Source organism: Antennarius striatus, chromosome 13, assembly GCF_040054535.1.
Source record: "Antennarius striatus isolate MH-2024 chromosome 13, ASM4005453v1, whole genome shotgun sequence".
Classification (NCBI taxonomy): Eukaryota; Metazoa; Chordata; class Actinopteri; order Lophiiformes; family Antennariidae; genus Antennarius; species Antennarius striatus.
Window position 1 is genome coordinate 10,559,290 of NC_090788.1, and position 27,779 is coordinate 10,587,068.

At 40.6% G+C, this 27,779-nt stretch overlaps 1 protein-coding gene across 2 annotated transcripts; it reads right to left on the reverse strand.

The window, feature by feature from the left end:
• Positions 1 to 1,212: 1,212 nt before the first annotated feature.
• LOC137606222 (GDNF family receptor alpha-4-like) lies at positions 1,213 to 27,779 on the reverse strand. 2 transcript variants are annotated; one of them, XM_068331370.1, is made up of 8 exons: positions 27,311 to 27,779; positions 16,217 to 16,483; positions 15,907 to 15,999; positions 15,453 to 15,822; positions 14,476 to 14,585; positions 13,696 to 13,830; positions 8,885 to 9,021; positions 1,213 to 3,647 (listed from the first exon to the last, which is right to left on the reverse strand). In XM_068331370.1, exons 1-8 carry the CDS (start codon positions 27,363 to 27,365, stop codon positions 3,459 to 3,461), a joined length of 1,356 nt encoding a protein of 451 aa, XP_068187471.1. In that variant the 5' UTR covers positions 27,366 to 27,779; the 3' UTR covers positions 1,213 to 3,458. The 2 variants fall into 2 exon arrangements, with proteins under 2 accessions (XP_068187471.1, XP_068187472.1); XM_068331371.1 differs by lacking the exon at positions 15,907 to 15,999.

The window sequence follows — 27,779 nt, forward strand, 5'->3', positions numbered from 1 at the left end:
ATACTACTTTACTTCAATACTGTAACTTCAGCAAAATTGACTATATTTTCATTGTGTTGGACTGTACATGTCAAGAATGTTTTATGTTTAAGTTTTGTTCAGAGTAAAAAAAGTATGATTTAACGTAAATCAGTCTAAAAATCTACAATACTCCTTTTGGTCCTCAGACCTTGGACGTTTGGCGTTTGTGCACTGCTCCTGCTTCCATTTATGATGAAGATAATTTATACTCAGGGGGTTTAATGAAGCGTAACATAACTCTGTAGACATATGGCTGAATTTTGACGTAGAAAAACAAAGGGCTATGCCCTTGTTCTCTACTTTTTATAATTAAAGTGCAGGCAGAGCCAGTTTACAGCATTTTTTGTCACAAAGTCATTCCCCAGTAGCTTTCTTCTACCACAGTGGTGTCATATTGGATGTAGAAGCCTCAAGACCATGTAATCGCCTCCATCAATCAGACGTTAAATTATAAAAACATGAGTCTCAGCTCAGCGGGTCCAACGTTGCTGTGAGCTAGAGAAAAAAAGTACTTATCATTTATTTACATTTTTGAAACATTCTATTCTTAATTAAAACAGTTACAGTATTAAAACTGTATATATCAGCATTTATCAAAAAAATTAACTAATGTGATTAACTACACAATCAGATCATTAACGTAACACAGGGGCGTCAGTTGCTCAGCAGTAGAGCAAACGTCTTGAAGATCAGACATCGCCCAGCCATCGGCAGTTTGATTCCCGCTCCCGCCAAGACACCCTTCGGAGTGTGAGCTGACAGTGGGAGGTGTTGGCTACCTCCCAGCCATTGCCGAGGCGCCCTTGAGCTAGGTGCCGTCCCCCCAACAAGCTGCTCATTTGGGGCGCAATTCCTCACGCGACCCGTCACTACGACTCCCCTGTACCTCTATATTAATTGCATGCCTACAGGCCCCTACTGTGTTGCGCCTGCTTCAAAGGCCTGTATATAACCTTGTGCTGTGATTAACATATACACTGTATATGTACGTACATGTGTGAGTGAAAGAGAATTTCCGCATTTGAGTGATCAATAAAGTGAATTTAATCTTTAAACTTTAAACTCGTCAAAACCACTCAGAATGAGTTTATATTTTAATGGAGCTCTTCTAAAAGCGATCGGAAGAACAATAATGGTAAGAGATCATATTTTTCAGGTCATTCAGTAAGTATGCTACCTCTGCTAGATGTACACATTTCCAAACCTTTATTTTTCTTTTAACAAATGGGTACACTGTTTCGCTATGTGACAAAATTACACTTTTATTACACGTTACAGTCAGAATTATCTGGCAAGTTTGTCATGTCTTTGAAAGAAGATTCACATGTGAAACATAGTAATGTGCATCATCCTTTGACAAAATTCTGAAGATATGATCTATTAACTAATTTAGGGAAATACTAACATTTTCTTTTTTGATTTATGAATGAAGAATAGTTGTTTTTTTCATTGATATGCCTTAACACATCAAAAATTCAGGCTATGTTAAATGTAAATGTTAGATTTACATATTTTAGAAATATAAACAAACCCACTGAAAAGTGAAAATGAAATGTAAACTCACAAAATCATTAAGGCCAGAACCCACTGAACAAAGTAATTGACACATTACTAGATGCTGTTCATTTAACGGTTGATGAATAATAATTTCATCAATCTACATCACCGGTTCTCCACTTTCGTATCTTCTGAGCTTGTTAACGTAACACACTTTAGAGATTTATTAACTGGTCTTTTCCTAGCCCAATTCTTAGCTTTCCATAACCAAACTCTTGACAAGAAAATGGCCAACACCTGCATGATGTCATTTTGCCTTAAGGAGAGTAACCGTCTCTGCAAGTCTACTAACGTTTCAAAGTCCATTCTAACTTTGACTTCTAAAAATCAAACCCAAGTTTGAAGTGCTGATGGATTTTTTTTTTGCTGAAGGATAGCTCATATGCACCAGTGAAAAAGACGAGGGACTACACTGCCTCTTCAAATGTTCTTAAAATGTAAAGTATAGTTGTTTTGTGATATTTCATCTAGAAATTTTCAGTTCTGATCTGTCTGTCTGCAAACTGCTGTCTGAAGTCATCCAGCATTGTATCACAGCAATTAATACATCACATACATTTTTAGCATAAAGGGAACTCACTGTATAATAATAATAATAATAATGATAATAATAATAACAACACAATATCCTTGCAGAGCCTTAACAAGTATTTTTTGCAAACTACCTCATCACATACCGAAAAGTCAACTCATTTACTGTTTTTACCTACATTCCTTCCACTGTGTAATTTACCAAAACATGTGTGAAAGAGAAATAATCATCAACACCAGCAAAAGCTATTTGAGGCGGAGAGAATGGCTCAATGTGTTGCTCAATGATCAGAGCAGCTCCTGTCTGTCCTTATATCCACATCTCTCCCATCAGCACATGATGGGGAAGGAGTAATAAAAACACGCCTCTTAAGGGTAAAAAAGTGAGAGGGTATGGCAGCAGTAAATTGGCTATTTCCTCCCCCGAGGCTTACTCCAGGCTTTCCCTAAATGTTGAGCGGTTTGATTTGTGTTATAATTGCTTGTGTTTCTTTTTTCTGCTTGTCATACCAACAATGAATTTGATCTCATTACTTTTGCTCATGGTTGAATTCTCACCCATTCACCCTGTAATATAACTAGAGAGAGTATTACTAAGAGTTGTGTTGACAAAAGAAGTGGAGCAGAGTGACTTGTGCTCTGCTTTACGGTGCTCAATCTGAGAAGAAACAAAGATTGAAAAAGCTCAAGATCTCTCACACATTATACAACAACTTATTGGTTTCGGTCTTATCACTTCTTCAATGAGGCAGTTTCAAAATGTTTTTTTTTTCTCAATGTGATAAGGCAGTTTAGTGTGGTTAAGTTTCTTTTTAGCCTGCTGTAAAGTGGATTATTTTACTCAACCATGGTATGAAGAACGAAGAGGAAGAGCCAAAGGGGCAACACAGAAACGGATGAGACATGAGTCATGAAATAGAAATCAAAAGCTGTGCTTAGGCCAGGTTGCAGTGGAGGAGACTAGTTATGGTTTTGCGAGTGTGTATAGTAGATGTGGCCTTGGGCAATGTGCTTCTTGTTAAAAGAGGGGATGTACTTTGACTGTGTAGCAGGCTCTAGATAGAGTATTTGCCCAGACAGCATTTCTAAATTCACCCATGCACTCATATATCTGCTCATGGTGTTCACTGTTTTATGGGATAGGACTCCTGCAAAGACACGGCAGACCTTGAAAAACTACTGATATTGTTTAACTCTTGAGGAGGCAGCAATAGCAAAAAGTGTCTCATGAAATAAATCTGTATTACATATGTATAGAAAAAGAAATTAAAAAAAAGGTCTTCCTCATGTGCTGTAAAGAATTTGACAGCGGCGGTGTACAATGGGATGGAGCTTCATTAACTCCATCGCTACCAGTTCAAGAGGAGCAGAGGGAGCATCAGCAGCGATAACATGGGTACTGCTTGGCTAGTCACACCCCTGTTACTCCCTCTAGCCCTCGATTCAATGTCAGAGTCCTTCTCAGAATACGGTGGGATCATGTTGAATTCTTTGCTTTCTTCCTCCTCCTGCTCCTCCTCTTGCTCACTGTCCTCCATCTGTAAAAGCAGGGAAAGAGCGATTCCTCCAATTAACAGAAGTGGTGAAGTGTGGAGTGAAGTTAAGGATGTAAACTTGAAGAAGTGCAGAATTTAAAACCACCCATGAATATATTCAGATTTTGCATCTGCATCACGCTAATTATGGGCAGTAGTGCACATTTGACATTTCCTCAGAAGTCCTTTTTGGACAAAACTAGTTCTCCTGAAGCGTGAAACTGTTCATAATGGTAATAAAATGATACTATCAGTGAAAGTTCCGCGAGATGATGCCTTATGCTTTTCCTATACATATCATTACAGAGTCAGCTGGACTCTGAGGGGTGAGAAAATGAGAAAATAGGAAAATAATAACCATATAATACTAATTTTACGGGCCGAAATGACAAGTTCACATCTATTTTATAAGTTCTCGGCTCAGATGCAATTTGTCCACAAAGGGCTTGAAGTTTGCTGCTGACAAAAATATCAAGAATATATAAAGACATTTCCAGTGTGCGTCATCACTGGAAAAGCTTTGGTGGGAAGACTAAACCCACTAACTCAACTTCTTCCCTGTAGTCTCTGTGCTCTATGTCCTCACAGGTTTTTCCCAGGTTCACCCCTCATCCACCCATCCACTATGGACCTGCTCTTCTCATCCCACCAATATCACCCCTAACCTAATCATCGGCTGGGGTCCGGCTTCCTTTTTTTCCTCCGCGCCACCATACTGATCCACCCCTCATCCACCCATCCGCTGTGGACCATCTGCTGTGGACCGTCACCTCCCATCCACCACTATCACCTCTCACCTAACCATCGGCTGGGGTCCTGCCGCCTCTCTTCCTTGGTGTCATCATACTGTTCCACCCCTCATCCGCCCATCCGCTGTGGACCTGCACCTCCAAGCCCACCAGTATCACCCCCATCTATCCATGTGCTGTGGACCTTCTCTTTCAAGCCCACCAGTAACACCCGTTATCTATCCATCAGCTGGGGTCCTGCTTCCTTTCTTCCTCCATGCTGCCATACAGTCATCCACGCAGCTGTAATTGTGACTTGACTTTAGCAATGGGAAACATAACCTTAACCACATTGACACTGACTATCTGGTCTATCTGCCACTCTCTCTCTGTCTCTCTTTCTCTTTCCCTGTTCTTATCTTCCTTTGATTTCTTTTCCACCCAACCGGTCAAGGCTAATGGCCACCCAAAAGAGTCTGGGTCCTGCCCGGAGTTTCTTCCTCATCGAGGGAGTTTTTCCCCGCCACTGTCACTTATGCTTGCTCTGGAGGGTTCAGTTGGGTTTCTCTGTTAAAGTGGTTTGAAATGTCTGTTGCCATGATTAAGCACTATATAAATAAAGTTTGATTGATTGATTGATAAACCATCTACGAAGAAGTAAAAACACTTTCTGCACTTGATGATGCAAACATTTTTAGATGATAAAATGATGACAGTGAGAAATGAACTACAAACACGTGTGACAATCTAACTCCCCATGTAGTTTTAGCCATTATGACCAAAACATCTAGCACAGGGGTCCGGGAGCCGCAAAAAATTAAAAGCTTTATATGAAGGCAACACAAGTTCTAAGTGTCTATATTAGCTATATTAGCCTACTATCAAATTGATTAACTAGTCTTAGTTAATGCATAATGAGATTCATTATTTTCCATGCAGTGCATCCTGGAATTACGCACCATGTGACTACTCTGTTGTACCATATTTGGTGCTTTACCTTCCATTACTATATTACTGTATTATGTTTTGTTGCATTGATGAACTTGTTAAATCTGCTCCCAAATGCAGCTCACATATCAACAATCGCTCCTAAATACAGTAATCCTTGTTCAGTGTGTGATGGTGATGAACGTCTCTGGACTCTTTCAGCGAGGGGGGGCGGAAGCCTCGCTGTTCATCCCTGATGAATAGTCAGCTGGAGCTCCAATGACAAACAGTGTTTCCGCTCCTGGAGACTTTTATTGAGCATGTTTAGGTACATGTTCTAAACAAGCAGTGCTATTAGCTATCATTTCTTTTTGCGGCTCGTTGGAGTTTACATACCTACCAACAGCGCTGTCTGTTTAATATCGATCATATCACACGACTCATCACGTTTAATTAATAATGCTGGAGTTGAATTAATGTCCTAGATTTGCTGACTGGTGATTTTGCGTCTTCTTTCCTTCACTGTCTTTGCAGAGAGAGGCATGTATAACTTTCTGTATTGTTTTGTTTTCATTATTTTAATAAGTCCTTCATGTAATCACCACCTATTGGACATATCATCGGGGGGACTGTTTGTGTTTTGGAACAACCTTATCCACAGTGGTAACTCCGGTCAGAGAGCAGGCACCACACAGGGAACAATTGATTTCTGGCAACTGGCTAGCACAATTAGCGTGGCTAGCGTGACTTTCAATTCCCGTCTAATCTGTATTAACTCATATATATGCACATGTATCTGTACCGAAAAGCAGCGGACCTCCTCCACCCACCACTGAATGGCCGAAGCGCTGCTGTCCTTTATTAAATAGAATGTGGAATCCTTGTAACTCTCTCTCTCTCAACCTGACGCGGTCCAGCAGTCCTCCAGGACAGAGGGGTAGTGCCGCAGCTGACGGCAAGGAGTAGGCCCGGGTAGACCCACCCTCAGGTGGCCAGAGATACCGGGAATCTCACCGGACTGGTCAGGACTCCTGTCACATCACTCACCGCCCACTGTGCTCCTAACCAATCACCACTGCTTTCTAAAGCCAGGGCAACAACTGCCTAGGACCCCAGAGTGCATCTGAGCTGTCCTAAAAGGAGCCTGAATAAATTTTTAAACAACACGATAACGATGATAACGTAATAAAGCAAAGGAAATTTATAACAATAAGTTTTGTTTTTTAAATATTTTTAGCTATAAGTAGAATATCTTTCTGTTTTTTCCTGATCCACCCCTCATCCACCCATCCGTCTTATTTTTTATTTTGTGATTAATCTCCAGGGAGCCCCAAGGGAGGCACTAAAGAGCATGCGGCTCCGGAGCCGCAGGTTGCAGACCCCTGGAGATATGCTAGATTCTAGCATATCCATACAAAGATATCAGTGAGCGGTAGCTCAGTGGTAGAGCGGGTAGTCCAATGTTTTAAGATCGGCGGTTCAATTCCCTCCCCCACCCAAAAAATACCTGGAGATGAGCTGACAGTGGGAGATGTCAGCTCACCTCCGGAGCACTGCCAAGGCGCCCTTGAGCGAGGCGCCCCCTTACAAGCTGCTCATTTGGGCGCACCACAAAGGAGCTGCCCACCACTCTACCTCCCCTGCATGCGTACTGGCCCCCTGTGTGTGTGTGTTTGTGTGTTCAAGGCCTGTATGTACACACATATATATGCATGATTTCTAATAACTAGAGTGTGCCACTAATTTTCCTGCGAGGATTTAAATCAGTATATAAAATGAAAAAAAACAACAACTTACAAATATCAAGAATTTAGTTATATTTTCACATAACTTGTCCGATAAATCTCTTTAATATCTATACATACACTTACTTACACTGACTTTTCATGTCTGGCTGCATTTACATGTAAAGGCAACACAATTCCTGATATTAAAAAAAAATATTTTGCAAATATAACCAACACAATCCAAACACTCACTCAGGTCTATGGTATAACATTATAATAATTCACCAAGCAAGTCAGAATCAGGTGGGATTAATGATTCCATCAGATTAGTTTACTGGCAGAAGAGCTATGTATACAGTATGCTGACTGCCCTTGTCTTTGACTTACAGCAAATCTTGCCTCTCAGGTTGCTGTGGTTTTTGGACGGATGCAGAATACTAAAGATTGTGATTGTTGCTGTGTCGAAATAGCGTCTGTATTATTTGTTAAATACAATAATTAGAATTCTGACAACTAAACCTACCCCTCAATAAAGATGTTGCCTGACCAGTAGTCAGTCAGGAGACCATTATTGAGCGCACCATCCAAAAACAGCAACCACAACCACACAAATTGATCCATATCCTGCTACGCCTGAAGATGAAAGGCAATTCCTTGTACATTTTGTCACATCCTGCATGGTTCACAACAACTAAATGACAGGAACTGCCTTTCACCTTTAGATATAGCAGGATATTGATTCCTTCCTTGTGTGTGAGTGTGCATATATATGTAAAATAAGAATGTATTAAGGAGTAAGGTATGAACACAGGGTTACCCTCTGACACATTAAGTAAAAAGTCAAACCATTCCTGCTCTAAATCAAAGCTGAGAGTTCACACACAGCAGCAACGTACACCTGCAAGTTGGCTGACCGCCAGCTTAGTTTTCCACTAATTTGAAACAGGAATAGTTTTAATTGTGTGGCTCTTCAGTGTTTTCCAAATGTTATGGGACCAAATGTGTCAAAGTCAAGACAATTTTTCCGGGTAAAAATATTTTCTGATTGGCAAATAATTCTCCCAAAATGCAAGCCAACTGGACCTTACAATTAATTCAGATCAGGTAACAATACGTTGTATGACAGTACTGTGTCCTCCAATTACAAAAAACAATTTCCAACTGTGGTAAAATAATTTTCCACATATGTTTTACTCACACACTCTCACAAGTAGTGTGTATCTGCTCTGTGTGAAGGTGATGAGGTGCAAAACTTTTCATTGGATATGTGCAAATAATTAGTACAGATCTGTAGGGTCTCAGCAAGTATCTGTATATATTTAATAATTTCACAATTATGAATGAGGAAACTTGACTTTTTGAATTTTTTTCTTTGAATAAAAGCTTGGGGTGTGAAAGAGGAAAAGAAATAGTTCATTGGAGATGTTGCTGGTATAAAAATATACCTGTTTTTCCAAGAAGGTAAAAAGCATTTTCTTTACATTAACTCTACATTTAGAAGCCCAATATGCCCCATGCCAGTGGGTTTTAGTCAATATGGAATTATGAACCTGGTTGGGAGGAAATGCAGAATATGAGGATTAAAAGGGTGAGAAAATGTGAAATGCAGAGCAGATGGACGTGCATACATGAATATTAACAGAAAGGGTTGAATCTATTGCTGCGAACACTTACAGCTAATCCTCAGCCACAATGAGATTTAGAGGTAAGAGATGGAGCTGCTAGGACAAACTCACTGCTACAGTCCCTGGTGACACCCAAGAGTTATCACTCGATACACAGTCGATCCCCGCTTTAATTTAGACTGTAGCCACTGCTTAGCACTACTATATGGTGAGACAGTAAGTAGACTACTTACACTGTTGAACTGAGGAAGAGTGTTAATGCTGACGTGGACTCTCTCCTGGTGTGTGTATGGGGAAGGATGAGAGGCTGGCAAGGGAGTGTTTTCCACCAGAGGAGGTGCTGAGTTTCCCATGGAGCTGATGGCATTGCCTGAAAAGAAGCAGCAGGAGACGTCTTCATTAAATCTACAGCGTTATTCAACCTTGAAGTATTTGCAAATTAGATTTACAGTCATTTGCTATATTACATATTTCACTTTAAGAGCTGTGCACACTTGTTTCTTGTACAAAAAACTTGGTTCTTTTGTTAAATTTTTTGCATGCAGTACATCCATATCCTGTATCACAGTAGTATTAACAGTGTTGATATGGTGACTTTTACTTTTTATGTTGTGCCTAGTCTGGCATGGTAAAACTAATTTGCACATAGGTTTTGAATCATAACATAATGATTTTTCATTTCAAAGTGATTATCAATGGATGTAGACCAAAACTCTCATGATGCAACTGAAATTACAAACACAAACAACAACATTACAAAGATGTAAAGTAATGCATCCAGAAATATGATGGGTCTACTCATCATGGCTTTTTAGTTTTACGGGGAAATACGAAACTGACAAAAAAGGTCATTTTGTTTTACAGGCAGTCTTTTTCTAATGGATGTGAATGGAATAAATGTTTTTAGGTCAGTCTGAATCATGTGACGATCCCAGAAGATGATGTATGCCGTGTGGCCATGATCATGTCACAGACCAGCGCAGCTCGTAGTGACTTGTTATGACTGTTTTAGCATGCTGATGTGGGCATAAAGTACTGCGGCAGCCTTTAACTCTTTGATTTGAGATACCCAAACATAACATAACTGCACTGCCATACAGTGTATCTGCATGAAAATAAATAAAGATTTGAAACTCATTCAAACTTGATCCATTGTAGTTGTTGCTCATGTAACATTAGGCAAATTAGCAAGGCCAGTTTATGATCCGTCTCTCTTAAGTTCAATTTGAATTGCAGTTTTAAATTAATTTCAGTCCATTACATTTGACCCTATGTTTGGACAACAAGAAGTGTAATGCATTAGTGAGGCACATGAAAAGATAAGTTATATTAAACAACATAATTGGCCTCTGAGCCTTGTTGTTGTCCTTGAAGTATCACAGAGTATAGAGTGTACCATAAGTACACTTTAAGATACATTTTTAGAATTAAACGCTGCTGCCTGAGTAGTTTCCTTTGGTGGTTTTTCGAACCCCGATGTGTCACATTCACATTTGGCCGCCAACCGGATGCAAGAGAAAACATCTGCTGACATTTGTTTATTTATAAGAAATTATTACATTTCAATCGTTTGCCCTCTAAATCATCAATTCTGACCAAGCTCATCTGAATTCTGTTTGATGCACTTTATAGAAAGGCCAGCTAGATGATAAATCTGAGATTTGACAGCTAAAAAGCTAATACCGTATTGGCCCGAATATAAGACAACCCTGATTATAAGATGACCCCCTCTTTTTCAAGACTCGAGTTTGAAAAAAGACTTTTTGAACACCAAATTAAATTTTTATACAGAAAATGATTCCAGTACATCTGAAACAAATGATTATAACAATATATTCAAGAGAAAAAGCATGTTATTTTGCCTCATTCAAATCATGCAAAACCTGTCTATCACATCTTAATATTCATTCATTCATTCATTTTCCAACCCGCTTAATCCGCTAACGCGGGTCGCGGGGTAGCCAGTGCCTATCCTGGCAGTCTCAGGGCGTGAGGCGGGGGACACTCCGGGCACGACGCCAGTGTACCGCGGAGCCACATAGAAACAAACAAGCATTCTCACACACACTCACTCCTATGGTCAATTTGGGACCGGCCAATCAACCTGAAGTGCATGCTTTTGGAGGTGGGAGGAAGCCGGAGAACCCGGAGAGAACCCACGCAGACAAGGGGAGAGCATGCGAACGCCGCACAGAGCGGGACTCGAACCCGGGTCCGCCGTGTTGTGAGGCAGCAGCGCTAACCACTGCGCCACCGTGCCGCCTCACATCTTAATATCTGTACATTTAAATATGTAATCACAGTGCAATCACATTTGTAAATGAGTGGCTTCTGGTTTTTGAACTGTAAATAACATTTTGTTGCTACGTTTCTCCATTTTCTGTTATCACACCTTTTATTTTCTTCTCTTTTCTTTCTTACCGCTATTTTTTATTTTTCTTCTTCGTGCTACCATTTTTATTTTTCTTCTTCGTGACAGGGGTTTGCTTTGGCCTTGGGGGTTAAGTTCAGCATTCGCTTTAAAGATATCTGGCGTTATCTAGCGTTGTGAATGGGTATAACGTCTAGACCCCGAATGTAAGACGACCCCCACTTTTTCAGTCTTATTTCAATGCAAAAAACACCGTCTTATATTCGGGCCAATACGGTATTTCTACTGTTATTATCTTGACACAGGGAGAAGTGACAGCTATTATAAATGAGTGACTTAAAGGGGTTCTATTATGAAAATCACAGTTTTTCAGGTCTCTACAAATACATAGTGGTCCTCCCTAACCCGACCAACTCCTAAAGTCTAGTAAACAAACGCCTCCTGCATCAATAGATATTTGGAGTTTTGGGAGTTCATGGCCCGGATGGAATCAAAACGATCGGATTTTGCTAGAATGGCCATTTGTGACGTAAATTACATCACAAATGGTGCTCTGTAACTGGACAGAGTGATTGACAATATTGATTGGTTGACATGCCCAAGGGCGTGGTCATCCCCGAGGGGGAGTTCGTTCAGGCTACGGTAGTATCGTGCGGTAATGTCCTAGCTCAGAGCTACACACTGAAAGTTCCTCGCAGGCTGTTGAACTCTGTTAGCATTTGGCTAACTAGTAGGTTCACTTCAGTAGTGTGTGCGTGTGTGTGTGTTTGTGTACGTGCATGTGTGTGTGTGGTTCGTGATCAGGCTACGGTTCCAGTGTGAAGTAACGACCTGGATCAGAGCTACACGCTGAAAGTTCCTCACAAGCTGTTGAATTCAACTAGCATTTGGCTAATTGGTGTCCGCTTCACTAGTTAGCAGTCAGGTGTATATGTGTGTGTGTGTGTGTGTGTGTCTGTGTGCGTGTGTGTGTGTCTGTGTGCGTGTGTGTGTGTGTGTGCGTGCGTCCGCCCAAGGCTATCCCCAGCATCACAGCGAACACATAACCAGTTGCACATTAATCACTAATTCAGAACAATTGTCTGTTTTTTGGTGAATGAAAGCAGCTTTTCTAAGTGATCGGAGAGCTTTGTGTATCCACAAACACACACACACACACACACACACACACACACACACACACACACACACACGCCCACGCGAGAAAACAACAGAAAAACTTGGTCTTATCGGTAAAATCCCATGTTTCATTAATTTGCGTTAGCTTAGTTCCCGTGTTATCCGCAATCCTTCGTTTTCAATGACGATGCTCAGAAAAAACAGCTTTATCACAGCGGACTGATTATGTTTACACAATGAGCCATGAGTCTTTGTTTAGCAAAGACTCGTATTCCCTTGTCTTTGTTTAGCAAAGACTGGGGAACATGAGGAAGCAGGTCTACGCTTAGCGCCGAAAAATCAACCATTATATCATGAAAAACAAGAGTGGAAAACATGAGAATTAGAGCGAAATACGTACCAGCGAAGTTACTGAAAGTTAAAAAAGTTTCTGTCGATAGATCGACGTGTAGGCGTTCAAGTGGCACAAGTAAACAAACGCACGTGAACACACAGGGGAGGGAGGGGTTGATCAAGGCAGCTCAGAGGGGGGAGGAGAAGGGGAGCTGAGAGCTACGCCCCATCAAACAGAGCTTTTGAGAGCGGAGGAGAATTTATCGATATTCAATCAAAGATATTGTGGACCACGGATTACTTTGGGGCAAGATATTTCAAATACAGTGTATTTGGACATCTGGCAGCTGAATGACATGAATTTAAAAAAGCATAATACGGGACCTCTAAGAACAGAATGAACAGTGTCTGAAGTTTGGAAACATTTGTCATGTAAATTACTGGACTGAGTTGTAAGATTACTTTTTATGTTTATGAAGCTGTTAAGAACTTTAAGAACCTATAAATTAAGTATTAATATCCTCTGTTATTTATTATTGTGTGTGGAATAATAGACAACCAGACAGTGCCTGTCAATAGGGAAAAACTAGATGAAAAACCTTTAAGCAAGGAGAATTTTAAATAATCTTTCATTTTAAAAATTACATTAACTTATGTGTGCTGCATGGTGGTGCAGTGGGTAGCGCTGTTGCTGCACAGGAAAGGTGGTTCGCGGTTCGAGTCCCTGTGAGAAACGTATTCTTCCCGTGTCTGCGTGGGTTCTGTCCGGGTTGTCCAGCTTCTTCCTACCTCCAAAAACATTCACTTTGGGTGAATTGGCCGTTTCAAATTGCCCGTAGGTATGAGTGTGTGGTGAGTGATTGTTTGTCTACATGTGACTCGACAGTGTACTGGCATCACGCCCAGAGTGTACCCTGCTTCACGCTGGGATAGGCTCCAGCAACTCTGCGACGGTGGACAACACAGGTATAGAAAATAAATGAATGAATATATGATGTGTTATTATTTTTGTTATCTATTGATGTTGATCAGGTTTGCCAGGCTAAACAAGTGGGTATAAACAGATTTTCTATCTGACATCTTTTCTTCTTAATTACAATCATTTGTGTTTGAGTTCATTTGACTGTAAATCAAAAATTAATGATCAACATCATGTTGTTAAAACACAACAGTAACTTACTGTTCTTGTTGTAGTTGTGTTATTATTAGCATTTTACTTACGCAGACATATGTTGCTGCTGAACATATGGAGGATGCGCTGACAGCCCTGCCATTCATTCCCACTGCCGTCACATGTGCACCACTGGGAAACTTCTGTGCTGCTGTTGCTCACATAGTTGGGAGTCATGATTGTGCCTGATTATTGAAAGACGATAAAAATAGTTAAACTGCACATATATTTACGTCTGGTAGAGCTGTCCGTCATCTGGGTCATGGAAGATCTGTGTGCTGATTACAGTCAACTGGACTTGAATGGAAAGCTTTGCATACAGAGCACATACCGGCATTGAAGAAGAGGTGAAACGTCTTAAAACTTCTCCTACAAGTCCAGTTTACTTTTGTTTATTCAACACAGATATTGACTTCTACAGAATATAAGACCATCCATCCATAAAAAAGTCCCCAGAGGCTCCAGCATCACCAGTCTTCCATCTATTGATCCTTGATAATTGCAGTTCTAGAAAATTACATTTTGAAAAATACATCAAGCGAAAGAAAAACAAATACTATTATCTGGATCATTTGTATAGCTGATTGAAATAGCATTTCTAAATCAAGTTTCTTTTTTAACATGATGCTCACTAAATGCCCAGAGCGCCAGCTTTGATAGCCGACAATTTATGAACCCTAAACTGTCTGGTGCAACAAGATTAAACTAATATAAATTATATATCACTAAACATTCTATTATTAAGTCCACTTCAGCTCCCTCTGTTTCTTTCTGAACTACCCCCTCTTTCAACCTTCTCTGCCTCTTTAATTTTCTTCCTTCCATCTCACCTATGAGTCCAGCATAGGCCTTCAGGCACATGGCTCTGCTCTCTCGTATACAGCCGGAGCCAGACAGAGGGGAGGGCTGGCAGTTGTGCTGGAAATCAGCAAGCCTTGATCTGAAAAGACACACAAATACATACACACACACGCACACACACAGAGACACACACAGAAATACACTTACATTTATGTATTAATGTTGGGAAATCAATTTCTATTACAGCAGAGGGGGATATTGCATTAACGTCTCAGTTTCAAATAACTATTTTCTTTTATCGCTAATATCCTCTGTAACATTTACTTGTAGATGAGACCGGCATTAATGCAGGGAATTTCTCTACATTTATGAACAATACGCAGAGAATACAGACTAAGATGAGTCCCACAAATCCATCATCGTCATGGTGATGAGCAGGGATGAGGCTATGAATAATGGACCACTAGACATAAACTCCTCTAAGACTCCCATTTCTGTTTCCTTCTGAAAACCAGTAATCCTGAGCTGACGCTGTTCCAGAAAACATGTCACCTGTTTATTTTACTCTATTGTCAGTAAGCGCAGGATACATTAACAACAAAACATGCCTTTTAGGACCAACTAAATACAAGTTGTAAACTAATGCATGACCAGATGTCCTCCACTGAGCCTGCTATTTTCAGGTTGCCCTGGATTGTGTCACTCGCTAATCTTTATCTTAAAGAACATTCTGGCACCTCTGATTTATTGATATTCTCCTGCTTACATTCTTTATAACTTCTGGTATTCTGTTTCACAGATATTATCATTTGCTGCTGCCCGAACATGATCAGTGTAATAGTATGTGTTATTCAGTTTGCAGCTTGTACTAATGTACATTCATAGTAAGCTGGAGTGCTACTAACAGTCCTTGCATGCTAACACTAACTTGTGTATGCATTAGTTGATTAATCATTGATTCATTGTATAACAGAAAACATTTCATATCATTCTCAAACTGTCTTACCGACAGAGCTCATCTCTGGAGCAGTAGTTCTGCAGGCTGACGCAGTTGGGTTTGCCAACGCGTTCCTCTCCTCTCCCATTCTCCTCATAGGAACACGACGGGACAATGGTTTTCCTTCGGCGCTCCCCACATAGAGTGTCAGAGCAGGGACAGAAGAGGAGAGCAAAGCTGTACTCCTCTGGCACGCGCTCCAGGAAGCGCCGCAGGGCTTTGTGGCACTTTTGACGGTTACAGCTGTTGTCAGAGACTGTGGCTCTCTTGGTGCACGCCACGACATACTCTGATCGCAGGGAGCCACATTTCTCATACAGGCCACAGTCCTGGGCCGCCTTCAGACATTGGTTTTGGCCATCGACAGACAGAGATGATGCTGGAAAAGGGGCAATCAGCAATTGGGTGACAAAAATCATGACAACGTGATTCAGGTGTCAAACTTTTGAATATTGAGCAGTACCTGCCATAATGGAGGCCATTCGCGACATCTCAATGTTTCTCACCAAATTCAACTTCAGCTCTTCATATGGAGACACTTTGTATTCATCATACGCTAAAATGACAATGAAAGGTTTCTTCCCACTGATCATAAAAGTGAAAATGTAAGCAGTGCTCCCCTCCCTTCCCCTCATGGGAACTCACAAACACACACCCACACAAACCCACGCACGTACGCACACACACACACACACACACACACACACACACACACACACACACACACACACACACACATCTGTACACTTACAAATGCCAGTGCTTACACCTACCTGCGAATCTCACAGTCCAGTAGACCCTTAGGCAGTGTTCCTCCTTTCGAGAGCCACGCTGACATTTGCAAACTTGAAGGGGCCGGTAGTGCTGCAAGGAGTTCTGGGCCTCCAGGCACTCCAAGCGTGCATCTGGGCCAAGAGGTGACACAGCTTCTTCGGCTGCACAGTATTCCAGCAATCGATAGAGCACCGTGCAGGACTGCTCCTGGATGCAGCCCTGCTCTGCCACCAGACAGTCTAAGGATGCAGATACTGACACACCACCTGGAGGAAAGGTTGATACTGTCAGTGCCAGAATTAGCCCTGAAGCTACATAAGCCAACATTACAGGAATAGAGGAAGGTGAGTGCACCCCGGAGGATTTCCACTGTAATACTTTAAGTTCCAAATTGGGAGATTAAACTGATAACGCAATAGAAAGGCAACTTGTAGGTAAGTTTTAGGTTCAACGTGGGAACACAGGGCTGTCTTGGACAATTTAACAGTAATGTAGGGTTATTTTATGGCTGTATCTGATTTGGTTTTGTTTCTTCATTTTCTCATGGGGACTCAGTGGTTGACTTCAGTCCTTCATGTGTACTTTCTCCCATAATGCATTAAATGAAGATACATATTTAGCTTCATGGAATGTTCCGGCTGTCAATCTGGTACCATAAGTTAACACATGATACTATGCATTCAGACACTGTGTCAGTCAGTGGTGCCATCCTGTTAATTTTTAAAGCAGGTTGTCAACCAGGCTTCAACTCCTCCTTACTGCTTCTATTTCTTCCTGCATTCTGTCATATGAGGTGACAAAAATGGAAGGATTTCCTTCAAGAAATTCTAAGAAATATAGGCATCCAATATTTGAAGGTTAGATGCCAAACTGCAATGCATTTCAAAATTGGCCTGAAAGTAAAAAGATGACCAAACTGGTAAACAGAATTTGTCAATTCACTGCATCAAACAGGATGCTGTATGCCAGCTGGCTCTGAAACCTCGGATGTCTCTTGGATATTCCTGCAAGTACCTGAACCACTAACAAGGGGGCATTTCAGAACCTGTACCTTATGTGTCAATAACAGCATCTGGCTGAAAAATTAAAGAGTGCAAGATGTTCACTGCGAGGAGTAACCCAACTGAATAGTCTTTAAGTTGCAAACACGCATCCACTATTCTTCAACACGACAAATATTTTGACATTTTTTTAGAGAAATTAAACATGCAGTATAAAATATACTTAAAGACATAAGAACACCAGTGCAGGGCTTGATCACCTTTTATACTCTGTGATATATTTAGAATCTTCAGACACTTGTCAGTTTGTACAAAAACACTGCTGTTGTTTTTTTGAAGTGCATTGTGAACAGCTGGGGGAAAAAGCTTCAGCAGCAGGAGCCATTCCATTTGTAAGAAACTTTTCACCAATGTCAGATGCTGTCGCCATGTATAATGCCAGAGACAAAACCAATTTATTCTGCATAGTTCATTTCCCACCAATGCAATACACTTTCACTTTCAATGTTACTTTCAGACAGAAACTCAACTGGGGTATCATGTTGAGACAAAAGCTCATATCAAATGTCCGCTATGAGGATGTTTTCCTGTGTGAAGCAAACACATTTCTTCTGACAGATGCTTCAGCACATCTCACACCTACGGAATAGGCTTGGTGGAAGATATTACTGTTGAACTAGATCAGACAGACAGGTAATAATGCATCCCATTATATAACCAGGTAGGTACAAATGCACTTCTTCAAAGACAGCACTGGTAGTAGTAGTGGAAGTGTTATTAGTTGTATTAAATCATGTTGGTACACATGATTTATTATATTATACACACTCTGCTGCTTTACCAGCAGATACAGATTTAAAAAGCTTTGGGGATTACATGATATCACCCACAAGTCTATTACCTCTTTTCAATGTACTGTTGTCTTCCTGTCAGGATTATTTGAATAGTTACACACTGGTTTTGATTTATTTTTTGGAGAGGTATTGTACAGCCATAAGAGTCTAACACATTTTAGTGGGGATCCGGATCAACATCTGCGTCCATTAATTCTTTTAAACAGAGGCCAGAGACAGGACAAACTTTTCATGGATGATGCCTACATCACACACACAAAAAATTGTAGGATGACATCCCCATAAATTCAACCTCATATTCTGATCTACATGTATTCCACATTATAGGTCCCACAGAAAATTAATTACTGTGAAATGATATCTAATAATGGTACAGACTGTGCATTAATGAAATTGTGCTGATTCAGTTAGACATCAAACTTGTTGTAACCGCAAACTCACTAACCTGGATCCTGATGATCATAAAAAATGATGTGAAATACTTTTTTTTCTATCAAACTAATAACAGTACCAATGTGACTCTAAATTCTAGTGGTGACTTGTCATGGTCAATAAGTCATATTATAAGGGACATAAAATCATGTGACTCGTGCTTATTGAAGCAATGACATAATGGGCAAACTGAGCTGCTTCTGTCAAGGTCTACACCGCTGTTAATGTCTTGTTTCCATTGTGAGATTGACTCATAGCTCTTTGACCGTTCATTGTCGAGAATGACTAAGTAAAAAGCTACTAAACAATCCACAATAATAAAAAGCACAATGCAGAAGGCCTGAGGGATGTGAGAAGAAAAGAAAAGACCTCTTCATAAAATTGCATTCTGATGGAGCATTTCAGGCATTAATTTTCTCAAATGTGACACATAATTGTCTCCATAAATTACATTTTATACACAGCGAGTCCCAAGGAGAAACTAACTTGGGTCGGCATTATTCTTACCCTATTTATGCTTCATTTTGTTAATTTGCTGGTTACTTTACAACTGCAGAAAAAAGTTGACTGGACAATAGTTAAAAATACATGAAATAAAAGTTCACAGCTGCTAACAAATTTCTTTGCTTAATGTCATGCATTAATTTCAGCACACAATCATATACATCATACATGCTCATACGCAACGACACACAGCATTGTGATGCACTGGTCACACTTCGATTAAGCTCCTGCTGACTGCCAGCACAAAGCATGGCTGCAATTCAATTCTGCTGCTGCATGTTTTGCAATCTCAGGCACCACATGAGGTCCACGTTTTACTTTGGCATAAGACAAATCATAAACACAGGCTCCGCTTCAGCACCACTGCTACAAGCTGCCAAGGCTACTGCAGTGAATCCACAGGGAGAGGTGGGGGGAAAAAACATAGTAACACACAAGGGCAAGGCAATGAGTCATACTCACAGTCACAGCTCCCTGTGGTACGATAAGGTTATGATTTCCTGCTTATCTACATATCATTATACCTTGATGCTTATAATAAAGAGTATTCTGCTATGTTTAGCTGCAATTTAAATAGTCTACATGCAATCTCCTATTTGGGGAGTGAACAGTTTCTTCATTATTCCTCTGCAGTGTTTGCTCCCTCAAGCTTACCATTGATAAAGAGACTATCAGCAATTTCCAAGAACTACACACACACACACACACACACACACACATACACACACACACACACACACACACACACACACCTACACACACACGCACATGCACGCACACACGCACACTCACACAGACACGCAAAGGTAGATAAGGAGATCCTATATAAAGTACAGAGGAGTTCTCTTTAATCTTGACCAGTAGACAGGTCATAATTAGTTTAATAACTTGAACATTATTTAACTTCATGATGATAAAGAAGCTCTGTTCTCACATTATGCCGTTCGAAATGCAACAAACCAAAGTTCAGGGAGTTGCTGGACTGAGCATGCTGTATGTGTTGAATGAAATAGGGAGAAAAATGAATTGGAGATGAATTACTGTGACATGCAAGCCGTCATACACCCTATCGATTTCTCACTGAGGTAATTAGTCAAATTTGTGAGGCAAAGCTGAGGAAGGTTTGGCCACAGCAGATGAAAAACCACAAACCACATACAGACATTCATGGGGAGTGAGTGGCTTTGCCAAAATTCATCTTCCAATACTTTCACACATGTAGGAGATCATCCACATTGGTGGGTTGTAATTCAACTTGAGAGGAAAGCATGACAAGATAGTGTCACTCTCATGTGAAATTTCTTGTGGAATCGTGACAGAAGGCGCTTCATGGAAGGAACTCACAAGCTCAAGGAGGATATGGCAGCTGGGTGACAAAATGGAGCAAAAACCAGGCTGCATGGAGATAAACGTGCCCGACTCCCACATGTTGTTTTTCGTCGTTTATCTCACTTGGAATCAAGCAAACAGAACTTGAATAGCCTGTGTTTACATGCATAGTAATGTTCCACTTAAATATGCATGTAAATTATTTAAAATTATTAGAAACTTTTCAAGAAATTAATGATAATAACAGTAAGAATAATTTGATTAAGATTAATATTCTACTATTAGTAGTTACTCATGCCATTTTATTTAAATGACTCGTCAACACAACTAACTGCTAACCATTAGCATTATGGAGTTTATATGTTTAACTTTTACCCTGATAAATGTAAATATAATATTGTACACACCATGCTCACTAAACACATAAACATCACCAGTAAAATGAGAAGGTTAATTGAATATTATCATGAGAATAAATTCTGTGATGACTGGACTAGTAAATGGGAGCAAGCAAGCTGCAGGACAATAGAGAAACTGCTTGTATGTCAAAATGATGTTTTTCCTGCCAAATCGCTTTTTTAAATTTGATTCAAGCGAACACTTTCAAAATACATTTATCATTAGTAATTGGACACAGCAGATGGCATATGCAAGGGACGTCTTCATTAGTATTAGTAATTTAGAGATTAGGGCCAAGCCTAAAAATAAACAAAAGTAGTTGACCCCATCTCATTCCAAAAAATATGATGCTATTACTTCACAAAGTAAAGTTTGATTAAAAATGTGTGCCGTTGTTAAGGATCCCAGAATTGATTGACTGAGAAAAACTTTTCAATTCCTGCCTATTTTTTCCAAATAATTCTGATTGTTATTAAATCATAAAACGTATTTGAACAAACTTCCTACTTAATAGTCTTTTCTCTCTTGCCAGTGGTGGGAGGTTTCTTCAGGAAGAACACCGCTTGTTAATTAGCACTGCTTAATGCGTGTTTAAGGCTCTTATCTGCTGAGCTCTAATTTTCCACATTCCACCCATCGGCTCACCGCTCACAGCTTTCTATTAACATCAAAAATATGTTCAAAACTTTGTATAGGTTGTCTTTGTTAGGTGAAAAATTGGAAGGAGCATCTTGAACATTTTCAATCATGGAGTTAATTTTAAAGAAGAAGAAGAAGATATACTTTATTGATCCCCTCGGGGAAATTACATTTGTCACTCAGGTGTACATTTCGTTACATTTTTGTGTTAGTTTTTCACAGTATGTACAGGCCCCTGAAACAACCACAGCACACGAGGGGGCCTGTAAGCATGCAGTTAGTACACACAATACACAACATCAAGCTGTACATCAGTAGGCAGAGTGACGGGCAGCAGCTTCCTGGAGTGCGCCCCAATAAAGCAGCTCGTAGGGGGGACGGTGCCTTGCTCAAGGGCGCCTCACTCAAGGGCGCCTCGGCAGTGGCTGGGAGGTGAGCTGACGCCTCCTACCGTCAGCTCACACTCCGGAGATGTTCTGGCGGGAGCGGGAATCCTGGGCTTGCGCCAGCCATTCGCCACTTCGCCATAGGCGAAGTAAATTCCAGATTGGCTACAAGGTTTTTAGACTGTGTAGCCACAGTGGCGTTCTTATTTTTACGGATAAAAGGCTAAAACTTATTACTTTTTCACTCGCTAGCGGCGCTCGCTATTTCTGCTAGGCTATTTCCGCTAGCGAGTGGGCTAGCGCCGCTATTTCCTTTAGCGAGTGGCGCTAGCGCCGTTCGCTAGCGAAAATAGCGGTGCTATTTCCGCATGCCGACGGAATTTAGCCGAAGCACGCCGACGGAAATAGCCGAAGTGACCCGACGCTCCCGATCATTAAATATGCACTCGGGTCATGACTCCCCTCGTTCAATGAAAAACAAAAATATTGTTTTTTACAAACTGAACCCACGAATTTGTGTACGACAAGGTGAGGACGATCGATTAAAAGAATCCAGTGTTTTATAGTACAGTTTGTGTTAAAGTCCTCATTAATAAACAAATGGTAAATGCTGAGAGGGGGTAGGAGTGGTGACAGACCGATCAGAAGGTAAATGAAAGATATTATCAATACTTGTTTGTAGTCTTAGACTTTTGTTCTCTATGACCGGCAGGAATAACCAGCGATGCATATAAATGTGTATTCACCTCGCTTGCTATTGTTCATCCCTTTTTAAATTGAAATGAAAAATCATGCTATTGAATTAAAATTAATAAAATACACTATGGCATACCAATGGTGTTGGTGGTGGTCAAAGTTAAAATGTCTTCTAGTCTAAGTAAAATTTACAAGTAAACATTGAGTAATATTTTGTATGACTGTATCTTCACATAGTGAATGGAAGCTTTCAATGGTTGAATCTCACACTCATACCTGCATAAAGTAGGACAGAAATAAAGATAGTTCAGCTTGAACTGTTGACTTTAGTGTATTTTTGTAGGTAAACTGAACAGAAGATTTTGCCGTCAGAATGGAGGAAAATAATCCCATTTTCTAAAAAAATTCCCTCCCCCGGACCCCCCACATCCCCCACGACGAGCGTTGGTCATCCGCGCGCTGCGCCACTGTCTTGGACACAGAGTGTGGCTTTTTATGGCTTACTCAATTCTTTTACACTGAGCCACAGTGGCTTCGTCATACTAGCTCCTAGTGCAAGCCCAGGAATCGATCCACCGATGGCTGGGCGATCTGTCTTCAAGACATCTGCTCTACCGCTGAGCCACTGCCGCCTCAATTGGGACAAGTTACATTTAATTTATTAAACAGGACAAATTTGTGAAATTATTGTCACAGCATGATGTACCACCGAGTTTTCCCATCTTTACATACTATTTAAAGGCACGTAATATTTTCGTATGTTCTTTTTTTTCTGTGTCAGGCACTGTCGATCTCGAAATCCCCACATTAACAGAAAACCTAGGCACAGCTTTTGAATGGCTCAGCTTGAAGAGCAGTACACGCTTCAACTGTCTATTCCTTTCTTCAGTTGTCCTCTCTTGGTCCATCAAGACCTCTCTGAAATCACATCTAAACAACACATAATGACATATAATTCAAAAGTTGGAACATTGACATTTCAATTTCTTTGCAAAGTCCACTCCAAACACCTTATTTTGCTCTTTGAACAAACCATGCTGGCTGGTATTTAATTTCATCATACAGTACCTACTGAGACACAGTTTCACATTGAAACCAAGGCCTGAAACTTTTTGTGCGCACACATGGCAAAATTACACCTTCATTTGCTGCTCACTTTGTGGTAGCATGACTGACTCTCTGTGAGACTGGAGCACTGAACGGTGACAAACGCTTAAATCATTTTTTATGAGCACAAACCACAGAGATGAGTCCAGCACCAGTTATGTGAATTTCTCTACAAGATGCCCACTTGAGGTGTAGAGTATATGCCTTAAGGTCTGATCATGTTTACGATGACAGAAAGTAGAGGGTGTTTGTGACAAGGTCTGCAGACGCTAAAAACAGTGATAAAATTACATAATTAATGATATTCAGCATGAGTTACACGATATGGCACCCTGTTCTGAGTATCCAGAGGTTACAGCTCTACTCTCCACTTACATCTATTCATTTTCTGAATGAACTGTTGCCCATTGTATCCAACACTAGATTAATGATCCATGCTTCTGGATTGTACAGCCACATAATGCAGGCAAAGTCCTCCAAGATCTCCAGGTTTAATACAGACCTGCAGAAGGTGCTGCACCAGGCAGTCAGGATGTGTGTGTGTCTGTGTGATATTTCAAGCTTCTGCTTTGTGCTGCCCCGTGCAGTCTTGAAAAATTATTTCTTGGCCTGACTGTGACACATGGATTGTTTCCATCGTCATGACGGCTTTTGTTGGTGACATCAAATGTATGTGACAATCAAGACTCAGAGCACATACGTACACACAAAATAAGTGGGTAATAACAAGACAATGACACAATGATACTAATTAGCACTTAAAGAATTTTCTCTTGTAGAAATCAGGTGTCACTCAGGAGCCCACACTCTGATGTTAAAGTTAGAGCGTTTTAATTAAAATGATTTCTTTAAAGTACAACATGAAATACATGAAATTATTGCATATTCAGAAATTGTTTTTTATGCGTTTATCTACACGTCCAATTGGCAGCTTGCCAAGTTAATCTTTGTGTGCTGTCGTCCTAAACGATACTGAATTACATAAAGACAATGCCTCAGCAGAAAGGAGAAAAGTCTGCAGCACAGTGGGGAAGATAAAGGAGCCAAGGATTGACTCACTTCTTGCACAAAAGGTGAAAGAACTCTAACCCCAGAACAAAGCGTCGATCAAATAATCAAACCATTACTGAAGCAGCTTGAGCAAGACCTGTGAGGCTTTAGACAGGCTAAAAATGAACTCTAATAAATGTACGATGACAGAGTTATGGCTTAATCACTTCCGCAAAATGACACACAGAAATAGTAACGCTCAATCCCAGTTGCTGTCTGTTTGACAGCAAAGGTTCAGAGTCAGGTCTAAAGTCAGGTAATGATGTCAGTCAGTCAGTCATCTTCAGATTACCACCGCTATATCCGCCGCAGCGGCATAGGCGTGAGGCGGGGGACACTCCGGGCATGACGGCACACACAAAGACATGCAACCATGCACACACACACACTCATTCCTACGGGCAATTTGGAATGGCCAATCAACCTGAAGCGCATGCTTTTGGAGATGGGAGGAAGCCGGAGAACCCGGAGAGAACCCACGCAACCCACGAGAGCATGCGAACTCCGCACAGAGCAGGACTCGAACCCCCGGTCCGCCGTGTTGTGAGGCAGCAGCGCTAACCACTGCGCCACCGTGCCGCCCCAGGTAATGATGTCATCTATTAAAAGAAAACGTGAATACATTTGAAAAGGAAATAGATGAATGCAACAAACAAAAACATGAAGGTTCAATGGTTAGGGGGCATGCTCTTTCACTTGGTTCAGGCTAAAGAAAACACATTAAAAATGGTTGTGGTTGCTCCTGAGGTACATTAGAGGTGAATGACATTTTTGGAAGATAGTTATGTGCCTCTAAATTTGCCATCATTATTTCAGTCCCACGATTGTATTAAGCACGACACGTTAAAGGGTAAAAATAAATCCCATGACACACATGTAGCACATTTCAGAGGGTATATTTATATAATAGCCATAAATGTCCGTCAGGCTGATGCATGACAGTTTACAATAAGGCTGGAAGCTTTACAAGAGTTTCCAGGAGAATTTACATTCCTCTAATAATACCATTTAACCACTTAATAAAAATTCAAATCAATTTTCTTATTTAGCAATTAGCAATAATGCAATAGTTTGTCTAATTTGCATCTAATGCTCTGTCTATTAAATAGCACTTGAAAATAACTGCTTTTCTTGAAGTGATTCCACCTAAGTGCCTGGCAGGTGGGCTTGACACGTTGGATAATACACTGAGTCCCTTAAAGGTTTGACATTCACTGGAAACCTTCATCAATTTAGAAACTAATCTGTCAAGAAACTGTCTCCTCTGATATTATCCAAATACATCGGATACAGCGAAACCTGCTTCCCCGTAAAATCGAAATTCTGTCAACAAAGTATTTGAGATGACATATGCATTAAAAGAGCAGGGAGGGAATCGGGAGGGGGCATATGAGGATTATTTTATGTGGTCTGTGGTAGACCAGGATGCGAAGCCTGGAGACCCCCCCCCACACACACACACACACACAATGACAAAGAACTTGAAAGAATCCTATTTTAAAAGCTCTGCAAGCTACCAGATGAATCATATTACATTTCCAGCAAAGCTTCCTTATGAAGAAATCTATTCTGATTTACTATAATTTTTTCATTAGCATTTCCTAAAAACATTTCTCTCCTTTTATGACCAAATATAGTTTGATTATTGCGAATAGAAAAAGTAAAAAATAAAAAAAGAGCAAGTAAAACAATTGGTATCTACAAATATCAATGTAGTAAAACCAGCAAAATCTCTGAAGTACCTCTCATCCTAAAGCTTGAGGGCTGATGAACATTAGAATCAAAAATTTCATGATATATATAAGAAGTCTAAGATCAGCAATAAGGTATAAGGATCACGAAATTGGAGAAGTGTGAGTGGAGAAGTGTGAGTGGAGAAGTGTGAGTGAAAACAGGAATCCAATTTAACAGCACAGGCAGATATTTCTTGGAATGATGATGACAGAAAAGAACTGGTCCATTAGTAAAGTTATAAATTTTGATGTCATGTTAAATCTTATATCAATTTCTAATGCACAACATTCAATGTCGATGGATTACTAAAGTTGATGCCAGAAGTCAAAGAAGAAAATTATTTAGTTTGATGATTCTGGTGTGATTTTCCACAATCAGTCAGGGTGTAATCAATATTTAGGAGATGAGCCGCTCTCTTACGAATGATCCCAAGACACGGATGACAGACATGAATCCATGATGTCATCCCGATGTAAAATGCAAAAGACCTGTTCTAATGAGACAGAAACCGGTTTTATGGACGTCTTAATTTCATTTTTTTTTTTTTTAGAATGGTCTCAAAAGTTACATTCAACCGAGGTAGTGGGAACAATAGTGTAACAGAACATTATTATATTAAACCCTCTCCCTTTGATCCATTTTTCTTTATAAATGATAAGCCGGCTGTGGTTTAGAACACTGGTTACACTGGTGGACAACACTATGCTCACATGGATCATTTACTAGAACTTGTCACTTTATCATTTAGTTAAGCAGATTCTGATTATCCGGGACATTATTGTCAGCAAGGTCAACTGAGTATCTTCTCATGCGTAAGAGGAATGAAGGCTGCGTTTCAGTCTGTAGTTGTTGGACATTACGTGAATTCATGTTTGAGTTTTCGGTACACGAGGAAAATACACATTTTAAAAAAACAAACAGAACATCAACAACATATTAGAAAAGAGGACCCCGCCTCTTACCATAAGAGAAGACGTTGAACAGAAGTGCGACGATCATCATCCTATCCGATGCCATCAGAGTTGTTGACTGGGAAACTCGTACCCGGCTCGCTTCAGGTCAGGGACCCGTCTCCGGCTACATCCAGGCTCCACTCCGCTGCTGCTGCCGCCGCACGGTCCGATGCAGGTCGTATGGGCTAGCGTGCAAAGTTGGGAAAACTGAACTGTGCACACAACAGAACCGATTCAAGTTCTCGCGATTTCTGTTGTGCCATCTATTTTCGGACTTAGTTGTACTAATGTCAAATATCAGTCGGTAGATTTCCAAAACATTGATCCAAAAAGTTTCTGCGCAAATGATCACCCGACAGTTCTATTCAGCGCAGCCTCGACTTGTGTCGCATTTGGACCCTCGTGTCGCAGCTCCACAATTGTCCAGCCGGAGTTGAGATCGCAAGGCGCATCTTTGTTCAAGGCGCACTGTGATTGG

Excerpts from the sequence above, each read along its gene's own strand:
- LOC137606222 (XM_068331370.1), bottom strand. The coding sequence starts at position 27,365 with ATGGCATCGGATAGGATGATGATCGTCGCACTTCTGTTCAACGTCTTC. Across the intron at positions 16,484-27,310 it reads GTTCAACGTCTTCTCTTATG|GTGGTGTGTCAGTATCTGCA; the intron begins GTAAGAGGCGGG and ends CCTTTCCTCCAG. Across the intron at positions 13,831-14,475 it reads GGCCTATGCTGGACTCATAG|GCACAATCATGACTCCCAAC; the intron begins GTGAGATGGAAG and ends TTCAATAATCAG.